Raw genomic sequence first — 17,873 nt, 5'->3', positions numbered from 1 at the left:
AGTGGAAAGTATCTGGCAAAACAGTTCAATTTCAGACTGTATTATAAATACTTTTTTAGATAACAGAAATGATGGCTTTACATTAGAGCTGCAATTTAGTTTGCACTACAAAGACATTGTTCTTTGCAGCAGCTTTGATTGTCACACTGAGCTAGGTGCTAAAAGCATTTTGCTAATTTGTGGGGTGAGGGTGGGGAGAGATTGGTCGGTCTGAATTGTTTTCTGTGCCTGTCAAATGTCTCCAGCTAAATAATGAATGACATCTTTTAAGTTTAAAGTATTTGAATGTCAAAGAGGTAGGTATTTACACTTTTGTTCTTTAGCATATTGTGCTAAACTTTGTGTGCCTGTTTATGGCTCCAATCCCTGAAAGATCTATACACATGAATGACTTTTATCTTCAGTATCTGAAACCAATACTCAAAATTCAAGGCTGATGGCAGGAAGACAGTGGTGTTGCCAGTACCCTCTTAAAAGTTGTGCATTCTCATTTACTTCAAAGACTAAAAAATAACTGAGGATGTGATGATCACTGTGATCCAGAACCTGCCATGCACAAAATTTATATTTGCATATAAATGGGCTTTACCTGGGTTCCTCCTCCCCATTTTTTTGTTTTTTGTTCCTTTTTGTTTTGTAAGGACCAGTAATCCCAGTCTTACAAATACCAGTAGACCTCTGTTGTGTGTTTTAAAATTTATTAGCTTTATATCCTATTCTCCCTGAATGGGGAGGTTGTTACCCCGCCACCCTCACTCAAGCCCCACATTGCCTATACAACTATCATGTGAGGTTAGCTAGGCTGAGCAATAATGGCTGTGGCTCACCACTGACTCTCATGATTAAGTGGGAATTTTAGTCTAGTCTTTCCGTTCCTGGTCCTATACTAGGGTTGGCATATTTCAAAAAGTGAAAATCCGGACACAAAAAAAGCTGTTCAGCTTGCTTTTTTTTTTTTTTTTTTTTGCAAAATCTTAAAATCTTTGCCATCATCTAGACCTCCAACATGGGTTGCCATACATCCGGACATTTCAGTGATTTCTGCCTAGACATTGCTTCTGACTGCCGTATTCTAGCTATGTCTGGGAAATTCTGGATGTATGGCAACCCTATCCTATACTCTAACCAGCAGCCTGAAAAGCAGGGAAGAGCTAACATCTTTGCCCAGTTGTCTGGAGACAGTTTGTACTTTTATGTGCACCTTATGTAAGTGCCTATTTACAAAACGGCCCCAGAAAACGATTGCTTTGTTAATCTCTAGCCATGTGAAAGCTTCCTCTCAATTCACACTATTTCTTTTCATGGATTCTTATATGCATCTCATTTTGCTTCACTATGTCCTCTTTCTACAGATCCTTCACCCACCTTTCCAACAACATGTTTGTCCTGTGCTGAAAAGTAGCATTTCACATGAGATTGGATACTCAGCCAACATTTGTAAAATAAAATTAAAACATTTTGTCTTGGAAGTGAAATTCTGATCATTTACATGGCTTGAATATAAGAAAAGCCATTTTTAAGACTCCCAAAGTCTCCCCCACCCACCCCATTTAACTTCCTTCTACTGGCACAATCCAGTGTAGAAAAGAAAAGAAAAGGCCTCTGGTAGGCAGGAGACTTCTTTCAGGCTCGCTGCCTGTTTTCCTGTCCACGTGCTTATGGATTTTCGGTAAACGAAACATTTTTTGAGCAAATGCTAAAGCTTATTTTGTCTGCACAGGTATACTCCTTCATCACAACTTCGCAGTCAAGAAGAAGCAAAAGAATGGCTGCGTTCACACTCTGCAGGAGGACTTCAGGATACAGTTGTCAGTTCTCCATTTTCCTCTGGTTCCAGCATCACATCACCTTCTGGAACTAGATTTAACTTCTCCCAACTGGGTGAGTGAACTATTTGCTTTTCATAATTGGAACATGTTTAGCATGCTTACCTTTGCAAAGTAACAGATAGTGCATTGATTTTTTTCCTACCACAAACGAAAGTGGGATCTCTGCCTGCACAACTGTACGGTGATAGTACTCGGAATCAAATATTTTCTAAAAATAATTTTATTTAAATTCAGTCGTTCCCCTCCTCCACATCATTGTAATGTTTTATATATCATTTCATCGCCCAGAATGGAATGCTTAGCAACTCTCTAGGCCTTTCAATATGGCAGGCTACATTATGTGGTATACCATAATCAGAGGGAAAAGGTCAAGCTAGGGAGTCCATAGGCAAGTACAGAGAGATAGGCATAGGAGAAGCCAAACACAAAGATTTTAAGACCCAGGACAGATGTATCTGCAAAGGAGGCCTTAGGAAGGCCAGCAGTAACTGGCCTAGCAATCTGAGAGAGGAGAGTGCCAGGGGGAAAATAGGCAGTTTTGTCATGTCCTTAAGGGTATATTAGCATGGGATGTTTCCCAGGGATGGGGAACAAGGGCCAGAGTTCCTTCTGGACAGCCATCTGAGGGCCACACAATGGTGGTCAGTAAGGCAAGAGGCAAAAGTAGGCGCTGGAGTACTATCATCTCAAACACAGAGACTATAATTTAACCAAACATGGCGGAAAGGGCCTGAATGGCAATGGCCATTCCAGCTTCAGAGCTTGGGAAGGGAAGTAGTTGCCATCTCTTGTGGGTGATATTCAGTTCATGCCCTTCTCTTCTGCGAGCAGAGGATTCTGCTACACAACAATCCTAATCACATTTAATTGCAATTTATCCATGGTCCACGACCAAGGAGATCTTCACACTGATGGTACTCCATATATGGCATTAATTGCTCTTGCCTGATGACATCTAATGCTAGCAAAAGATACTACTGCCCTGTTTGTGTAGTCATGTTACAACAGTGTTGTTTGGTCCAGGGACCAAATAACTGAGATGCTAAGAAAATTTGCTGCCAAGGTTGCCAAGTAAATCACTAAAAAAAGAGTGAAGTACAAAACCAGTTGTCAGGAAATTCCAGGAGAAGAAAAGTAGGAAGGGTAGTTAAATTAGGCATTTTTCCCCTAAGGATGTGTATGGCATTGCTGCTGATATAAAAAATAGAGGTTATTTAATGCATATATAGATACTTAATATTCAACAGTTTATTAAGATTTTTTATGATCTGCCACAATAAGTAACAATTGAAGTGCAGCGTTATAAAAAGGAGCATTATAGCTAATCTTAGAACAAAACCTGAAGGTTTCTTTCAAAATAAGTAATCTTGAATGGCCCTCTATGCAGTGGCTACGAAAAAAAAGAAAAAGAAAAAGAAAAAAATTGCTATAAGTTGTTTTGGACATTTGGAGGTATAATCTGAAATTTGCCATCTAGATTTGAGGTTGTTGGTGTCTATGACATCTTCCCTGTCTTTCATCATGGAAGTTGGCTTATTTTGTGGATGTATGTTCTGTATTATTGTATTAGCACTATTTCTATAAGTTTGTCATGACATTTGGTTAGAACAGTAAACTTATGAACTTGAATATTAAAAAAGTGTTATTTGACAAACCAGTAAGGAACCTCCCCTATCAGTGTGTGGCTTAACAGCCATATCATTCGCATTCAGGATTCTCAAACCCCATACTCTTCCTGTCCTTTAAAGCTCACTTGGATTATAGCCTGAACTCCAGCTATATTAACACAGTCTTCATCCTGGGAACCCAGTCCTGTAAATGCCTTACCTCAAGAAGGAAAATTCCATACATATATACCCGTCTTAATTCCAGATACTAATTATGAAATATTGTACATTTCCATTTTTGATATCTCCCTAAAAACAAACCCTGGAGTACTTTGCTCTTGTTTGACTGTTATGTTTAAATACATTCACCAGTTTACAAGAATGACTATATATGAAAAAGCTAAGTGTATACCCGTGGGGCATTGCTTTGTGACTTGCAGAAACCTGTGGCCTATCCTTGTAATTTTACTGATTTCTGCATTGAAGTAGTTCCATCTTCAAGGAGCTTTTTAAAAAAGTGTATTTCAAGGAATCCTGTTAATAAAGTGTCAAAGTTCTTGATTAAGATTATATATTTACCATATAATTTATTTCTTTGTTAAATTTGTACCCCACCTTTCCATCAACCAGTGCCTACCAACAGTAATGACATACAATAAAATGCCAAGACACTGCAATAAAATCTGATTAAAACACATGTTGTAAGAGATGCAAGCCTATATTGCCTGTTCCTGCAGCTTTTACTGCTTGCTTAGAACTTGTGCTTTCTTGAAAGGATAGAAGAAATAAGCCAGACCACACCTGCAGTGAACAACTTGGGATTCATGCCTTTTGCAGGGATTGCTTTTTGTTTCTCTCATCCCATCAGCTTTGCTAGTATGATGGGAAAACTTGAGTCCATTTTATTCTAAGCTAATGCTAACTCTATATGAAATGGGAAGTGGAGCTTTAATTCTTGGAACTAGAATGAATAACAAGCAGCACTCATTCTCTGTACAAATCATCATTTTTGTTACTTTGGGTGATGGATTTTGTCTGATAGAAAATTATTCCACTGATGATTACAGAATTGATATATTATGAGGAGACATTTGTTTGATGTAGCTTACCAATGAAGACCAGTGTAGGTATAATGCCATCCAGTCTTCTAACTGTACTTGAGTGCCCCATGGACTTGCACTCTTTTCTCTGCCCTGCTCTTGCATGTAAAATTCCCTTCTTTACAGTTTTTGGAGCTAACCATAATTAGTATTATGCTTTCACCAGTATTTTCACTGATCTGGATTAGCTCCAAGACAGAGTGTGCAGCTGTAGGTAGAATAGGGTTTCAGTGGGTGGTAGGAAACAGACATGGTGTTAGGAAGTAAAAGGGATGGCAACTATTAATCAGTCAGAATGTGTAGGGACAGCAGTACCATGGACAGCTCCAAGCAAAACACCTTGCTCAAACAAGACCCACATATGTCATTAGTAAGGTAAAAGGTAAAGGACCCCTGGATGGTTAAGTTCAGTCAAAGGCAACTATGGGGTGCAGCAGTCATCTCGTTTCAGGCCGAGGGAGCTAGCATTTGTTCACAGACAGCTTTCTGGGTCATGTGGCTAGCATGACTAAACCGCTTCTGGCACAACGGAACACTGTGACGGAAACCAGAGTGCATAGAAATGCTGTTTACCTTCCCGCCACAGTGGTACTTATTTATCTACTCGCACTGGTATGCTTTTGAACTGCTAGGTTGGCAGGAACTGGGACAGAGCAATGGGAGCTGACCCCGTTGCACAGATTCAAAACACCAACCATCTGATTGGCAGACCCAAGAGGCTCAGTGGTTTAGACCACAGCGCCACCCACTCCCTGTATGCCATTAGTATCTAAAAATGTTTAAAGCAGCGTCCTTGCACTCTTTTGCTGCTCAGTTATATATGCCCAGGTACATTATATTCTTTGCCAGATGGCAAACTGAATATAGAGAGGCCCTTAGTGATGACAGTAGTGGTTCTTTTAAAGGTGTTCTGACCCAGGAGTGTTGTTCTAGGGGTTTTGACTCAGAAGGACCCATCTCAGGTGAGGTCTGGAGTTGTGTTGGGGCCTGTGCCTAGGCATCTGCAATCCTTGTCTCTGCACCCCAGAGTTCTTGGGGGCCTTTGCTTGCCTTCCCTCTGCCTTGATCACTACTCAAAGCTAGTGCTATAGCAACATTTTAACAAATCATAATTAGTCTTGATGCTGATGCAGGAGTAACCCAAACCAAGCTAACTCCAAAATTCAAGGGGACATAGGAATGAGGGGAGGGGGAAACATGAAAGGCTGTGTGGAATATGAATGTCTGTGATTAGAAGATTGCTCAATGAGCTCAATGTCATGTGTCGAAATCAACTTTGTACCATTGTCGACTTTGTATAGCTTTTCAGTTAATTAGATGTAGACAGAGACTGATACCTTTTTGTAGTGATAGAGTTGCTTCTTTTGGTACTTGCATGTGCATAGATTTTTGAACTTTCTGTGTCTGCCTTGCTTTCTAGCAAGCCCCACCACAGCAGCCCAGATGAGCTTGTCAAACCCAACCATGCTACGGACGCACAGTCTTTCTAATGCGGATGGCCCTTATGATCCTTACAGTGACACCCGGTTCCGGAACAGCTCAATGTCACTGGATGAAAAGAGCAGGACAATGAGCCGTTCAGGGTCATTCCGGGATGGCTTTGAAGAGGGTAAGTGAGCTGAAAATCTTTTTCAAAAGTTGGATCAAGTTTCCAATTGAAATTTGCTGGGGGATAAACTGAATCAAACATTATTAAAGTTTCTCAAGTGTTTAACCATAATGTTGATTAACATTGACTTGTTTATATTTAAGTAAAATTGCAAATATAAAATATAGGGTTGTTTTTTAAAAAAAAAGGTTACTTGAGGTAAACAGAGGTGATGGGAATGTTTTACTTGAGTCCTGATGTGATACTAATTTGCCTAAGACCACTAAAACATTTAACCATTGCTTTCAGGTGTCAACACATTCTGTCAAATACCTCATAAAATCCTAATGGTTCTTACTGAAGAATATCCTTGCATAAATATTTGTGTCCTTGCATTTTAAGATGCACAGCATTTCATAATCAACTGCTTATTGTTTCCCTCTGTATATAAATGTGAATGGTGCCATTTTCTGTACCTTTTAAGAGCCTCTAAAATTCATTTCCTTTACCTTTCAGTTCAAGATGTTCCAAGTAGCAATTTCCCAACTTGAACAGAGTAGATCTTTGTCTTCCATAGTTCAGGCTTCTTTCTCATACTGTCTGTCAGATGTGGATTGTGAGTGCCTGTCGTTGTGGATAATGATTTCATCTGGGAAAGTTCAGTTATGGCACATGCAACATCATATTTTCAGGATTTTCCTTTGAAGTTGCAATGTTGCCTAGAAACCAGCTATTTTTCAAAAGCTGAAGTGCTGGTTTGGATTCATATCCTGTTCACCTAGTTTAAGCTTTGTCTTGCTGAGAGAGATCAATCAGTTGGCTATTTCGTGCTGCAGTTCTAGGCCCTAATAGGTGGCAGTCGGGTGGAGGTGGACCGTTCAAGGAACTGCTGGTTTCTGGCTCTCAAAGAGCTCTCTAATCATCTTTGCTGCATCAGCCTGGAATTGGTGCAGTGAAAAAATTAAAAATAGTGCCCCCTCCTCCTTACTTGGTCAGCATTAGTGTCAGGGCTTTGAACATGGTGGTGGCTCTACCGCTCCATTCACACTGCCAAATTTCCCAGCCAAAGTTAGAATTTGCTGTGTCCTTGTATGTATTGCAATACGTGTTATAAAATTATTATGAATGCCATGGAAGAAAGCAAAACAAATAGTTGTTTTAATGGCATGAGTTAAGACAAAAAAATTCCTTTGCTTCTTGACTTTCATGTCAAACTCTTAAATCATTAATAGGCCAATATGATTTTCTGATTTGCCCTTTTCCACAAATTATGTGGACAATGCAACAGTGGCAATGAATGTATTTTTAGTTTAATTCATAAGAGCATTTAAAACTATTTTCATTCCTTTGGCTATGGCACCCTCCCTACGAGAATTATAACCTTTAATAAAGGAGAAATTGAGAGCATACAGAATGAAATATGCAAAATGCTTGGCATGCCAAGATTAATATGTCCCAAAGTAGAGTAATTTAAAAGGCAGTTCTGAAGCAAGAGAAAATCACAATCAGTATTCAGATTTTCATATATATTTATACACACACACACTCACTCTCTCTCTCTCTCTCTCACACACACACACACACACACACACACACACACACACACACATTTAGGTCTACTAAGAAGTTACCAAAATATTAGTTGTATTTGATTAATGTAAAATTAAATTACTTAAGACAGAATCATTTTCTTACTTGGGGATTATGAGGACACCATAGAATTTATTTTTCTGGAAAGGTCCCCTTACAAATAGTTGGAAATGTCTAACACAATCTTATTTCAAAGTATACAAGAAAAAATTCCAAAGAAGCCAGACATAGCAGAATGGAGCTGCTACTGAAAGTAAGAACTTAATGGTATATGGTTATTGGGCTTGTGAAATGTAATATTACTGTAGCCTGAATCAGGTACTCTCTACAGTGGTACCTCGGATTACAGACGCTTCGGGTTACAGACGCTTTGGGTTACAAACTCCGCTAACCAGGAAGCTAACCAGGTTAAAAACTTTGCCCCAGGATAAGAACGGAAATTGCGTGCCAGCGGTGCAGCGGCAGCGAGGCCCCATTAATGAAAGCACGCCTCAGGTTAATAACTGTTTCAGGTTAAGAACAGACCTCTGGAACTAATTCAGTTCTTAACCCGAGGTACCACTGTATTGAGAACACATAGGCTAGCTGTGCCCCTTTGACACAGACATATGCCAGCCACACACCCAGATGACGTGTGGTCAGCATCATTCTGAAGGACAGCAGAGGTATGGATGCACACAGGTGAGGCTCCTTCAGCAAGGACGGCAATTGGGATTTCAATTCCCATCCATGTAGAATGACCATACAACCAAGCCCACTTCAGTTTAAAGTTGATCATGTGTCTGCAGGTAGAGCTAGCCTGCATGTTTTCCATAGTCCCACGGGGACTAAGCTCCTGAGCACTGCTAAATTTGGATCATGCGCATAGAACCACTTCCAGTTTAAAGTTCCATTGATTTTAGTTTGTGAACTTGATTCAACCCATGATGTAAATTGCATATTAAACAAACTTCTTTCTTTGTCATTGTGGAAATCGTTTTTAATAATACAGATAGCTTCTTAGGGCTTTCCCCCCTTTTGTTCGTTGTTTGTTTATTGGCACTTCCAGATTTTTATTTATTTATATTCTTTAGTGCAATAAACATGCTGTTGTTAAGTCTTGCCTCAGGGAAGCTCTTTTTGGTTTGCTATTTTACTATTTTGCTTATTAAATTTCTATACTGTCCTTCATCCGAGGATCACAGGGCAGTTCCCAATATAAAAAGCACAAAAATACATAACACAAGTAACAAACAAAAACAATACTTTATGGTTTAAAAGGCCATAAATTGTTTAATTAGCCCAAGGCCTGTGGGGGGTGGGTGTTTTAATGTTCTACTGCAGGGATGGGGAACCTGTGGCTGTCCAGATGGTGTTGGACTACAGCTTCTATCATCCTTGAACATTGGTTGTGCTCTTTGGACTGATGTGAGTTCAGCAGTCTCTGATTTATAGGTTATTAATGTGATTTATAAGAAAAGCAATACGCTGGGACCTTGGTTTGAAACGTCTATTCTGGTACAGAGCCGGATGGCGGGAGGGAGTGAGGTTAAGGGGATCCTGTGTAAAAGAAACAGGATCTATAGGTTCTGTCTTGTTGAAAGGGAGGGAAGTGGGATGGCCAATAATGAAGCAGCTTGTCTCATTGCCTCTGTACTACTTATTGCTGATGGCAGATTTTCAGCCACATACCTAGACATGCTTAAGGCAATTGCATTTTGCATAACACAGCTTTATTGCGTACTCATAGCATTAGAAGAAACTTACTTTTTACAGCAAAATCTGTTTCTAAGCCAGTTGAATTTGTTTATTTTGCAATAGCATATTTTTGTATTTTCCCCACTTTTCTCCCCCTTGAGCAGACTTCCCCAACTTGGTGCCCTCCAGATGTTAATAGACTGCTACTATTGTGTCCCTAGAATCATAGAATCGTAGAGTTGGAAGGGACTCCAAGGGACATCTAGTCCAACCCCCTGCAATGCAGGAATCTCGGCTAAAGCATCATCTGGAAGGCACCAGAATGGGGAATCCCGCACTAGAGAAAATGTCAAAATATATTCATTTTTTTCCTCTTTGCTGTCTTAATATGAGTCTTTACCTATATTAACACCTAAATATTCAGCCTTCTTTATTTATAAAACCTTTTAACTCCCTTTTGCTGTTTATGCTTCAGGCCAACCATATGGTGAAACTGGACTGGTCAGTTTAACCTTTACTTTGTCTGCTTCTCATCATCTTCTGTTTCATTTTTCATGCACTATCATAACTTTGTAATGTATGAAACATAAGAGGCAGGCAAATGTTTACATCCCAATAATGATTTTTTAAATTTAAAAAAAGCTTTATTTTGAGACCATTTTTGGGTATGCTCTGTATAATGCTTCCATTTATTTCAGCTTACTTCTTGACACTTCTGCAAAGATTTTTTTGAGTAAATATGTTTATGACTGGTGATGCAATTTTTTAATAGGCTGCTGATGAATTGTTAAAGCTGCTAGCAGCATCCACAGTGAATTATCTGCTGTCATTTACTGTGTTGTACACAAGGAATCAGTTGAGCAATTTGCTTTTTTATGTTTCCTTTAGTGCATGGATCCTCTCTCTCTTTGGTTTCAAGCACATCATCTATTTACTCAACGGTGAGTGTCATAAAATGGAAATGACTATCTTAATGCTCAGAACTGGGCACACAAAATGTTAAACATACTTAAATTGCACCAAAAGAATTTCTGTGCTTAAATCCTCTTGCTTTCTATGATGCCTAAGCATGTGAAATCATCTAATTTCCTCCCTTTGTTTTTGGACAATATTATCTGGTATCAAATAAATAATCAATATGACTTTCACACAATCATTTTTAATTCTTTTTTCCAGCCTGAAGAGAAATGTCAGTCAGAGGTAAGGAAGAGTTCCTTTTCTTTCATATTAGTAACCTTTCCACCTTCAGTGGCAGGCACACTTAAAAAAAAAAAGTCTGGCATTCATGGTGGCAATAGTCTCAGCTTTTATAAAATCAATGACCCTAAGAACAGTGTCTTGCAGTATCCTGCCCTTCTCCATATGCTTTCCCCACATGAGTACGTCTCTTCTTGCCAACCCTGTCAGGCTCCTTCCTATATGCAGAACTGTGCATGTAAGAGGGCTGTATGTACCCAGTATCATAAATGGTGTGCTGACCAGCTCATACAAAAAAAAAAGTTACAGATAGGTAGCCGTGTTGGTCTGCCATAGTCAAAACAAAAAAAAAAAATTCCTTCCAGTAGCACCTTAAAGACCAACTAGGTGCTACTGGAAGGAAAAAAATTTTTTTGTTTTGACTATGGCAGACCAACACGGCTACCTATCTGTAACTGGAACTATGGAAGGCACCACATTGAGCCACATGAAATGGAAGTCCATCAACCTCACCAAGAAACTTGCACAGGTACAGACTGATATCTTCTTTCTTACTAAATGCAAGAACCTGGACATTATACCCAAGGGTCTTAGAATTAAGAACCCTCTACAATCCACGTATCCCACTGAATATGCAAGAAAACTATGCAACACTTTCTCTATAGTTGGTCTTTAAGGTGCTACTGGAAGGAAAAAATTTTTTTTGTTTTTTTAAAAAAAGGTTCTTGCATATTTGTATTTCTTGGCCTTGAGAGTTACATTAAGTTTGTGGGCTAAGAAAAGGCTATTGTACTTATTGATGTCCGCAGTTCATCGCTGGTCTTAGATGTTTTCAGACTCAGTTTGGCACCCATTATTTTGTGTCTCCTTTTCCAAGTTTCAGGCTGTTCATTTTCCAGACCAAAACTAGACTAGACACACTAGAATTAAAGGCACTGAACAGCCTGGCCAGGCTACTGTAAAGTAATATTACTCCCCATCTTCAAGTGTAAACTTTTGTTTCAGTGGCAAGAGCTGGGGGAAGACTAGAAAAATGATGGAGTTCAAACCATCACTTCAGTTCAAGCAATCCTTCAGTCATGGTCAAACAACATACCTTAGGAATCTCTGGCCCTTCCTCAGCAAAGAACTGGGCATGGGATCTATACTCACCAGTTCCTGCTGGAGAGAGAAAACCCACCAGTGTGTATGTTTTGCAGTGTTCTTCACACTGTTAAGTGTGTGTTATTTGAATTTCCTTGTTGGGTTTCTTTTTTAGTGCTTATCTCAGTTTTCTACATACCTTATCATCTAATTTGCATTGTGTGGGTATAGCTGCTGCCTTTGTGCTTTAAAAAACAGTGTGGAGGCCCAAGTGTTCTTTTGTAGCAGTGGTGTGCCATTTCAGTTTGGCACCAAATTCAAGCCACACTTCTGTCAGGTGGGATTGATTGTGCTCAAGAGCTCCCAGTCACATTTCCCAAATGAATCTGATCCCTGCCAAAATCAGCACATCTTCCATTTGGCACCAGATTTTAAAAGCACCGAATGCAAGGCATGGCTGCAAAGGAACAATCAGAAGCACACTCGTAAGCCACACAAGCCCAGTTGTTCCTTTGCAACCTCAGCTCACATTAATTGCTGTTTAAATTTGGAGCCAAATGCAAATCCAGCTGCTTTCGTGGAGGGTTGGGCACTATTTGATCCAGCCCTCTGCTTACTAGTTTATGAATATTGTCATTTCAAGTTTGGTCTGGATATGGATTCCTGTAGATACGTTTTCTCATTTTGTGTAACTTAATTTTGAAAAGTGTTTTGTCAAACAAAATATTCCTTTGAAATATAATACTTAGATTCGCAAGCTAAGGAGGGAGTTGGATGCATCCCAAGAGAAAGTCTCGGCTCTGACAACACAGTTGACTGCCAATGTGAGTACAATAGAGATAGCTAGATAGCTAGACAGAAGCAATCTGGTGATAAACAGTGAGCTGGTTTATAAGAATTTCAGATATAGTTTGGTATCAGAAATAAATGAAAATACATTAACTTTTAAACGTAATACATTTTAGACTAACTGTGGGTGGTATCCAAATAATGTGTCCCATTACTGTGAGTATTTACGCTTGTGCAGTAGAGTCTCTCCCCCTCCTCTCCCTGTGTCCCCCTAAAACTGTTCTGGGGGCTCCCCAAACCCTCTGGAGTAGATCTGGGGGGAGGGCATAGGGTAGGGAGGTTGTGTTGATCAATTAATTAATACAGTACTAATTAACACCCACTAAGATATTACCCTTGGAACAATTGTCAAATAGCAACATCTTTTGATCCTTTGGGCTGGTTTCACATCAACTATTCAAATCTAACAGAGAGATCACCTTAATCAGCACTATGGAATGTACTAACTGTTCCCCCTTTAAATGCCTCTTTTCCTACTAATATTTGAATTGAGACTCTTCGCTGGTTCTTTGAATAGTTGGCAGATCTTTTCAAGCGGGAATTACTCGCTCCAGTATTTTTTAAGTAAACATTTTAGCTTCGTAACACATGTAGTCAATGCTAAGCTTGTTTTATTTTCTCCCATTTTTTCTCACTTGTTCAGCCAGGCTTGTTTTTATAGGGGCCAGAGGGAGCAAGAGCCACATATCCCAGTGTTATCATACTCTTCATGGTTGTTTTCACGGTGAATGTGAGAACAGTTAGTTAGGTTAAGGCAACTATGTGCTGATGATGAACAATGCTGGAATGACTGCACAAGACTTTACTGTACCACATTGATACGGGATAAATATTTGTCATGGCTTTTCCTTAGCTTGGAGGAAGTGGTTATAAAGTTGCCATCCTAAGCAGATTCACCATGTATAAACATACCTGAGGCCAGAAGACTTCACAGGCCAGGTTATGACACTTTGCTATGACTTATTGGAGCAGTTATCACAACTCCAAGCCAGGAACTGCTAGCTCATGGCAGGTGACACTTAGACCCAGATGCAGAAGCATCAGTGGTTATTGTGTGGCCACTTAGTTTGATGGTTTTGTCAGGTTAGGTTTGCCAGGTTTCAATTGTCTGTGCTGTTCTTTCTGGACTAGCTGGTTGTGGATTACATTCTGCATGCCGTAATGTTATCTTCTGCATTATTCTGCAAACGGTCTACAAAGGTACAGTCTTGATTGTGTAATGCAATTCAACTTACAGGCTCACCTCGTGGCAGCATTTGAACAGAGCTTAGGAAATATGACCATTAGACTACAAAGCCTTACCATGACAGCAGAACAGAAGGCAAGTCTGAAGCTCCCTTGTACATTTTTCATGAGCCTAGATTCCATAGTAGAACTTTTAAAATCGGGTTCGCAGTAAAGTGATGTCTTTGGGATTGGGCTGCAGAGTAAAGCAAAACTTCTCAGGCATCTGTGTGCTGCTGACGTTCCAGTGACAACTGAGTATAAACTTTGGGGTTAGTGGTGGGGTGAAAATGAGGCATTAGACCATTTGCAATAGCAACTAAACGTTATCTGGTGACACTAGTTCCTATTCCCTGTGCTTTCTTGAGTCCGTGTTTTAAACCTGACATTCATCCTGTCTCTCATCGTTTCCACAAAATGAGCATGTCAGTGCCTGTACATTAGAGGGGTCGCAGAGACCAATTATGCAATGACTGGAAGCAATAAATACTTATTTCAGTTGTATCCTGTTTTTCTTCCAAAGAGCCCTAAGCAGCTTCCCTCTGGTTCCCAGGTGGTCTTTCATTCTTGAGAGTTTACAGGACCAGACCTGCTTAGTTCCAGCAGTAGAAACCAACTGATGTCTTCAGGCCGTATTCTGGGCTACTATTACACTCCCTTAGTATTTTATTACTATTAACCCAGCTTTTTTGCATGTGTTTGTAATATATATACAAACTGCAAATAATGCATTTTCTATGAATTTTATCTAGTACAGTCATACCTTGGGTTACAAACGCTGCGGGTTTGCGTTTTTGGGTTGTGGACCCCGCTGAACCTGGAAATACCAGAACAGGTTACTTCCGGGTTTCAGCGCATGTGCAGAAGCGCAAAATGACGTCACGCACTTGCGCAGACACGGCGCTGCGGGTTGCGAATGCTGCGGGTTGCAAGCGTGCCTCCCGCACAGATCACGTTCGCAACCCGAAGTATGACTGTAATGCATTCTAAATTGAAAAGCGTATTTTCAACCCACTATAGAACTACAATATCTTAGACTAACTAAAATGTCTATAAAGTAAGATCCTACAGAGATGCAGGCATGACACTCTTGCATCTTTGAGCTGTTGTAAAATTTTCAATTTACTACTGTTGGGGCAAGGATCTATAATCATAATCACTGTAGTGAGCACTTTTACTCTAAAATAGAATGATCTAAAGGCTCATTCAGGTAGAACATCTACCCAGTTTGCAGTTTAATAAATTTATGCTGATTTGCACAAGCTTATTCCTTTCTGCTGTATACAGCTGATGAGCCAGAAGTGGGCAAACAAGCATTACACTGGGAGTGTGGAAAACTATCATTTTTGTCATGTGTTCTAAACCCAAGTAGCTATCCTAGATTAGTCTGGACCATTCAATACAGTGTGCAGCAAGCAAAGAATAGAAATGAGCAAGGTGTGTTGTGCTTGTAAGAGTTTGTGAAACTACCCAAGTGTCCTAAAGAACATGATGTGGAGAAGGCAGAGCACAGATAAGGGCATGTGGCATGCTGGTTTCCAGCCAGTTTGACTTGAGGGACCCTTAAACCCTCCTACTAAAGTAAGAAGTCCTTATACCCTTACATCATGTGCTCAGCACCGCCGATATTCTTCTCTACTTGTAGCCATCTTTGATCAGTTAGACAAACATGCAAACAGGTGAAATCCATAAAATCTTCCTAAGTCTCCATAGCTGACCACTGCTCAGGTACCAGATTCAGACTCCCCTTAGAGTCCCCGTTAAACATCCATCCAGCTTGACTGCATGGTCTCAACTTTTAGTGCTGTACAGGCTGCTTGGCCACTCTTTGGAGAAAATCCAGAGGCAACATTCATTCATTTGTTTGTTTTTTTGTTTTTGTGTGTGTTGCAGGATTCAGAACTGAATGAGTTAAGAAAAACTATTGAACTACTGAAAAAACAAAACGCTGCTGCTCAGGCTGCCATAAATGGTGTAATTAACACACCTGAGCTCGCCTGCAAAGGTAAAGGAAAGATTTCAGCCTTCCCTTTCAATAACAGTGTAACGCTCTGAGGGCATTCATCCCCTTGGTAATAGCTGATGCAAAGTTTTGCAGAGTTCTTTTTCCAGAGATAGACTATGTGTTTAATCATCAAACTGAACTTTATTTCTTGCAGTGGTAGGCCTATTGTTACTAATGCTGTTTATAGACTTGTAGTTTAGAAATCGCCACAATATTACAGTAGGGTCCCTTGCTGCAACCCACATCTCGCTAGCAGTTTCTTTTCCAGTGCCATACGCAGCAGTCAGCATTGCTCTGCCTCTTCCATCTAACATAACCACCACTGCTCTATTGTTTCAGCAGTCAAGATTCACTTCCTGCTCCATCACCCACATAGTGATGTTATTCTGCCATGCTAGGATAGTCTTCTTTCTTCTTCTTTGGCAATCAATCGTGGCCAAGTAAGATTGTCTTCCATGAACACTGTCTTAACAGTGTGTCTGTAAGTGACTGTGGAGGCCAATTCTGGATCCATGCTAGGATATAGTATGGCAGGAGGAACAGAGATTCAGTGCTTAAACTCTCCAAATATTTTGGCTACAACTACCGTCTTTTTCTGTCTATAAGATGCCCCCATGTATAAGACATCCCCTATTTTGGGGGACTCGGATTTAAGAGGGGGGGGAATGTATCCGTCTATAAGACGCCCCCTAATTTTGACATTATTTTTTAGGGGAAAAACCTAGTCTTATATTAGTCTTATACACGGAAAAATACGGTACCATGTGCCCCAGCCAGGACTATTACAGTTCTCTGGGCTGGCTATGAAGAAGGTGGGGCAGGTAATTTTGATTGCATGTGATAGCAAGGGACAGCAAGGGAGAATGTCCATGTATAGGAAGAAAAAGGAAGATGCCATTTCTGAATGCATTTAACTAGATTTAATTACCATGTAGGAAGTGGGACTGCACAAACCACTGATTTGCGGATCCGGAGGCAGCACTCCTCAGACAGTGTCTCTAGCATTAACAGCGCAACCAGCCATTCCAGTGTGGGAAGCAACATAGAATGTGACTCCAAGAAAAAGAAAAGAAAGAACTGGGTATGTATGCTTCAACAGAGCAGATCAAATGAACTGAAGTGTGTGTGTCTTATCAGCTTTCCAGAAAACACAGTACATGGGCCAAGTAGTCTATGTAAATGCACTGCCTTGAACTAAAATGAGTATGATGGACACCCAGTGAATAAATATTAACTTATGCCCATTCTTAGGACTTGACAAAGTTTTAGCTGGAAGTGGTTGACATCCAAACAACATGTTGTACCACAGGATATCTGTGAATGGATCTCCCACTTTTTTTCTCCTCCCTGAAATGCATCTACAAGGTTTCTAATTTCAGAGCAGCTGAAGTGGTGGTTTAACCTCTTCCACTGTGCTGTTCAGTGAAGTATGGACTCTGTCTTAGCTTATTGTCACCAAAATTGGTGTATTTTTAATATAATGGGGCCAACAGCAGCCTAGAAGGGGAAACAATTCTGACTGGAAAAATGGTATGCAAGGGAAGAATTAGTCTCTCTCTCCCTCCCTCCCTCCCTCTCTCTCTCTCTCTCTCTCTCTCTCTCTCTCTCTCTCACACACACACACACACACACACTGCTCCTCCAGATGAATTTTCCATGCCATAGGTGTGGAAATGTGAATTTCAGTACAATACTTGTTAAGAATTCACACCAAAAAGTAATCACCAGCCTTTTCGCTAAGATCAAGCATAGCATAAAGTAATTCTATGACTGAGTGTTATGCTGTTCATCTGCACAGGGAGTTGGAAGTGGTGGATTTTACTTTAAATAGAAATCAGTTGATAAAATCTAGCAGTCAAATAGCAATTAGTATTTGTGTCCGTGATAAATGTGTGTGTAAGCTATCTGCATAAGGAAAAGCTCCACTCTCTTGAGTAGTCTGGTTTCACCCTTAGTAAAAGTATTAGTTATGTTCATTATACCTTGGGCCCTCTTTTGACTATTGTCATGGCAAAACAAAAATACACACAGGTCCTGCAACCGGAACATTTGTTATCCAAAATCTCAGTTGTCCAAATGCAAAGAATTATACCCAAACCTAGCTATACAAATGGCTGATTCAGA

The 17,873-nt window shown here is 40.1% G+C and overlaps 1 protein-coding gene across 19 annotated transcripts in view; it reads left to right on the top strand.

Moving 5' to 3' along the window:
* The window catches only part of NAV2 (neuron navigator 2), a 523,517-nt gene that overhangs the window by 476,815 nt on the left and 28,829 nt on the right, over positions 1–17,873 (top strand). For all 19 annotated transcript variants that reach the window (XM_083593842.1, XM_083593844.1, XM_083593840.1 and 16 more), the window contains 8 exons: positions 1,721–1,881; positions 5,957–6,145; positions 10,280–10,332; positions 10,568–10,591; positions 12,421–12,495; positions 13,758–13,841; positions 15,638–15,749; positions 16,685–16,830. In XM_083593842.1, the coding sequence (XP_083449968.1) occupies positions 1,721–1,881; positions 5,957–6,145; positions 10,280–10,332; positions 10,568–10,591; positions 12,421–12,495; positions 13,758–13,841; positions 15,638–15,749; positions 16,685–16,830 (844 nt within the window). The remainder of the gene's footprint in view (positions 1–1,720; positions 1,882–5,956; positions 6,146–10,279; positions 10,333–10,567; positions 10,592–12,420; positions 12,496–13,757; positions 13,842–15,637; positions 15,750–16,684; positions 16,831–17,873) is intronic.

The sequence above is a fragment of the Podarcis filfolensis genome, assembly GCF_964270895.1.
Source record: "Podarcis filfolensis genome assembly, chromosome: 1".
Lineage (NCBI taxonomy): Eukaryota > Metazoa > Chordata > Lepidosauria > Squamata > Lacertidae > Podarcis > Podarcis filfolensis.
The sequence above is the reverse complement of the archived record's forward strand: the minus strand, read 5'-3'. Positions and strand labels throughout refer to the sequence as shown.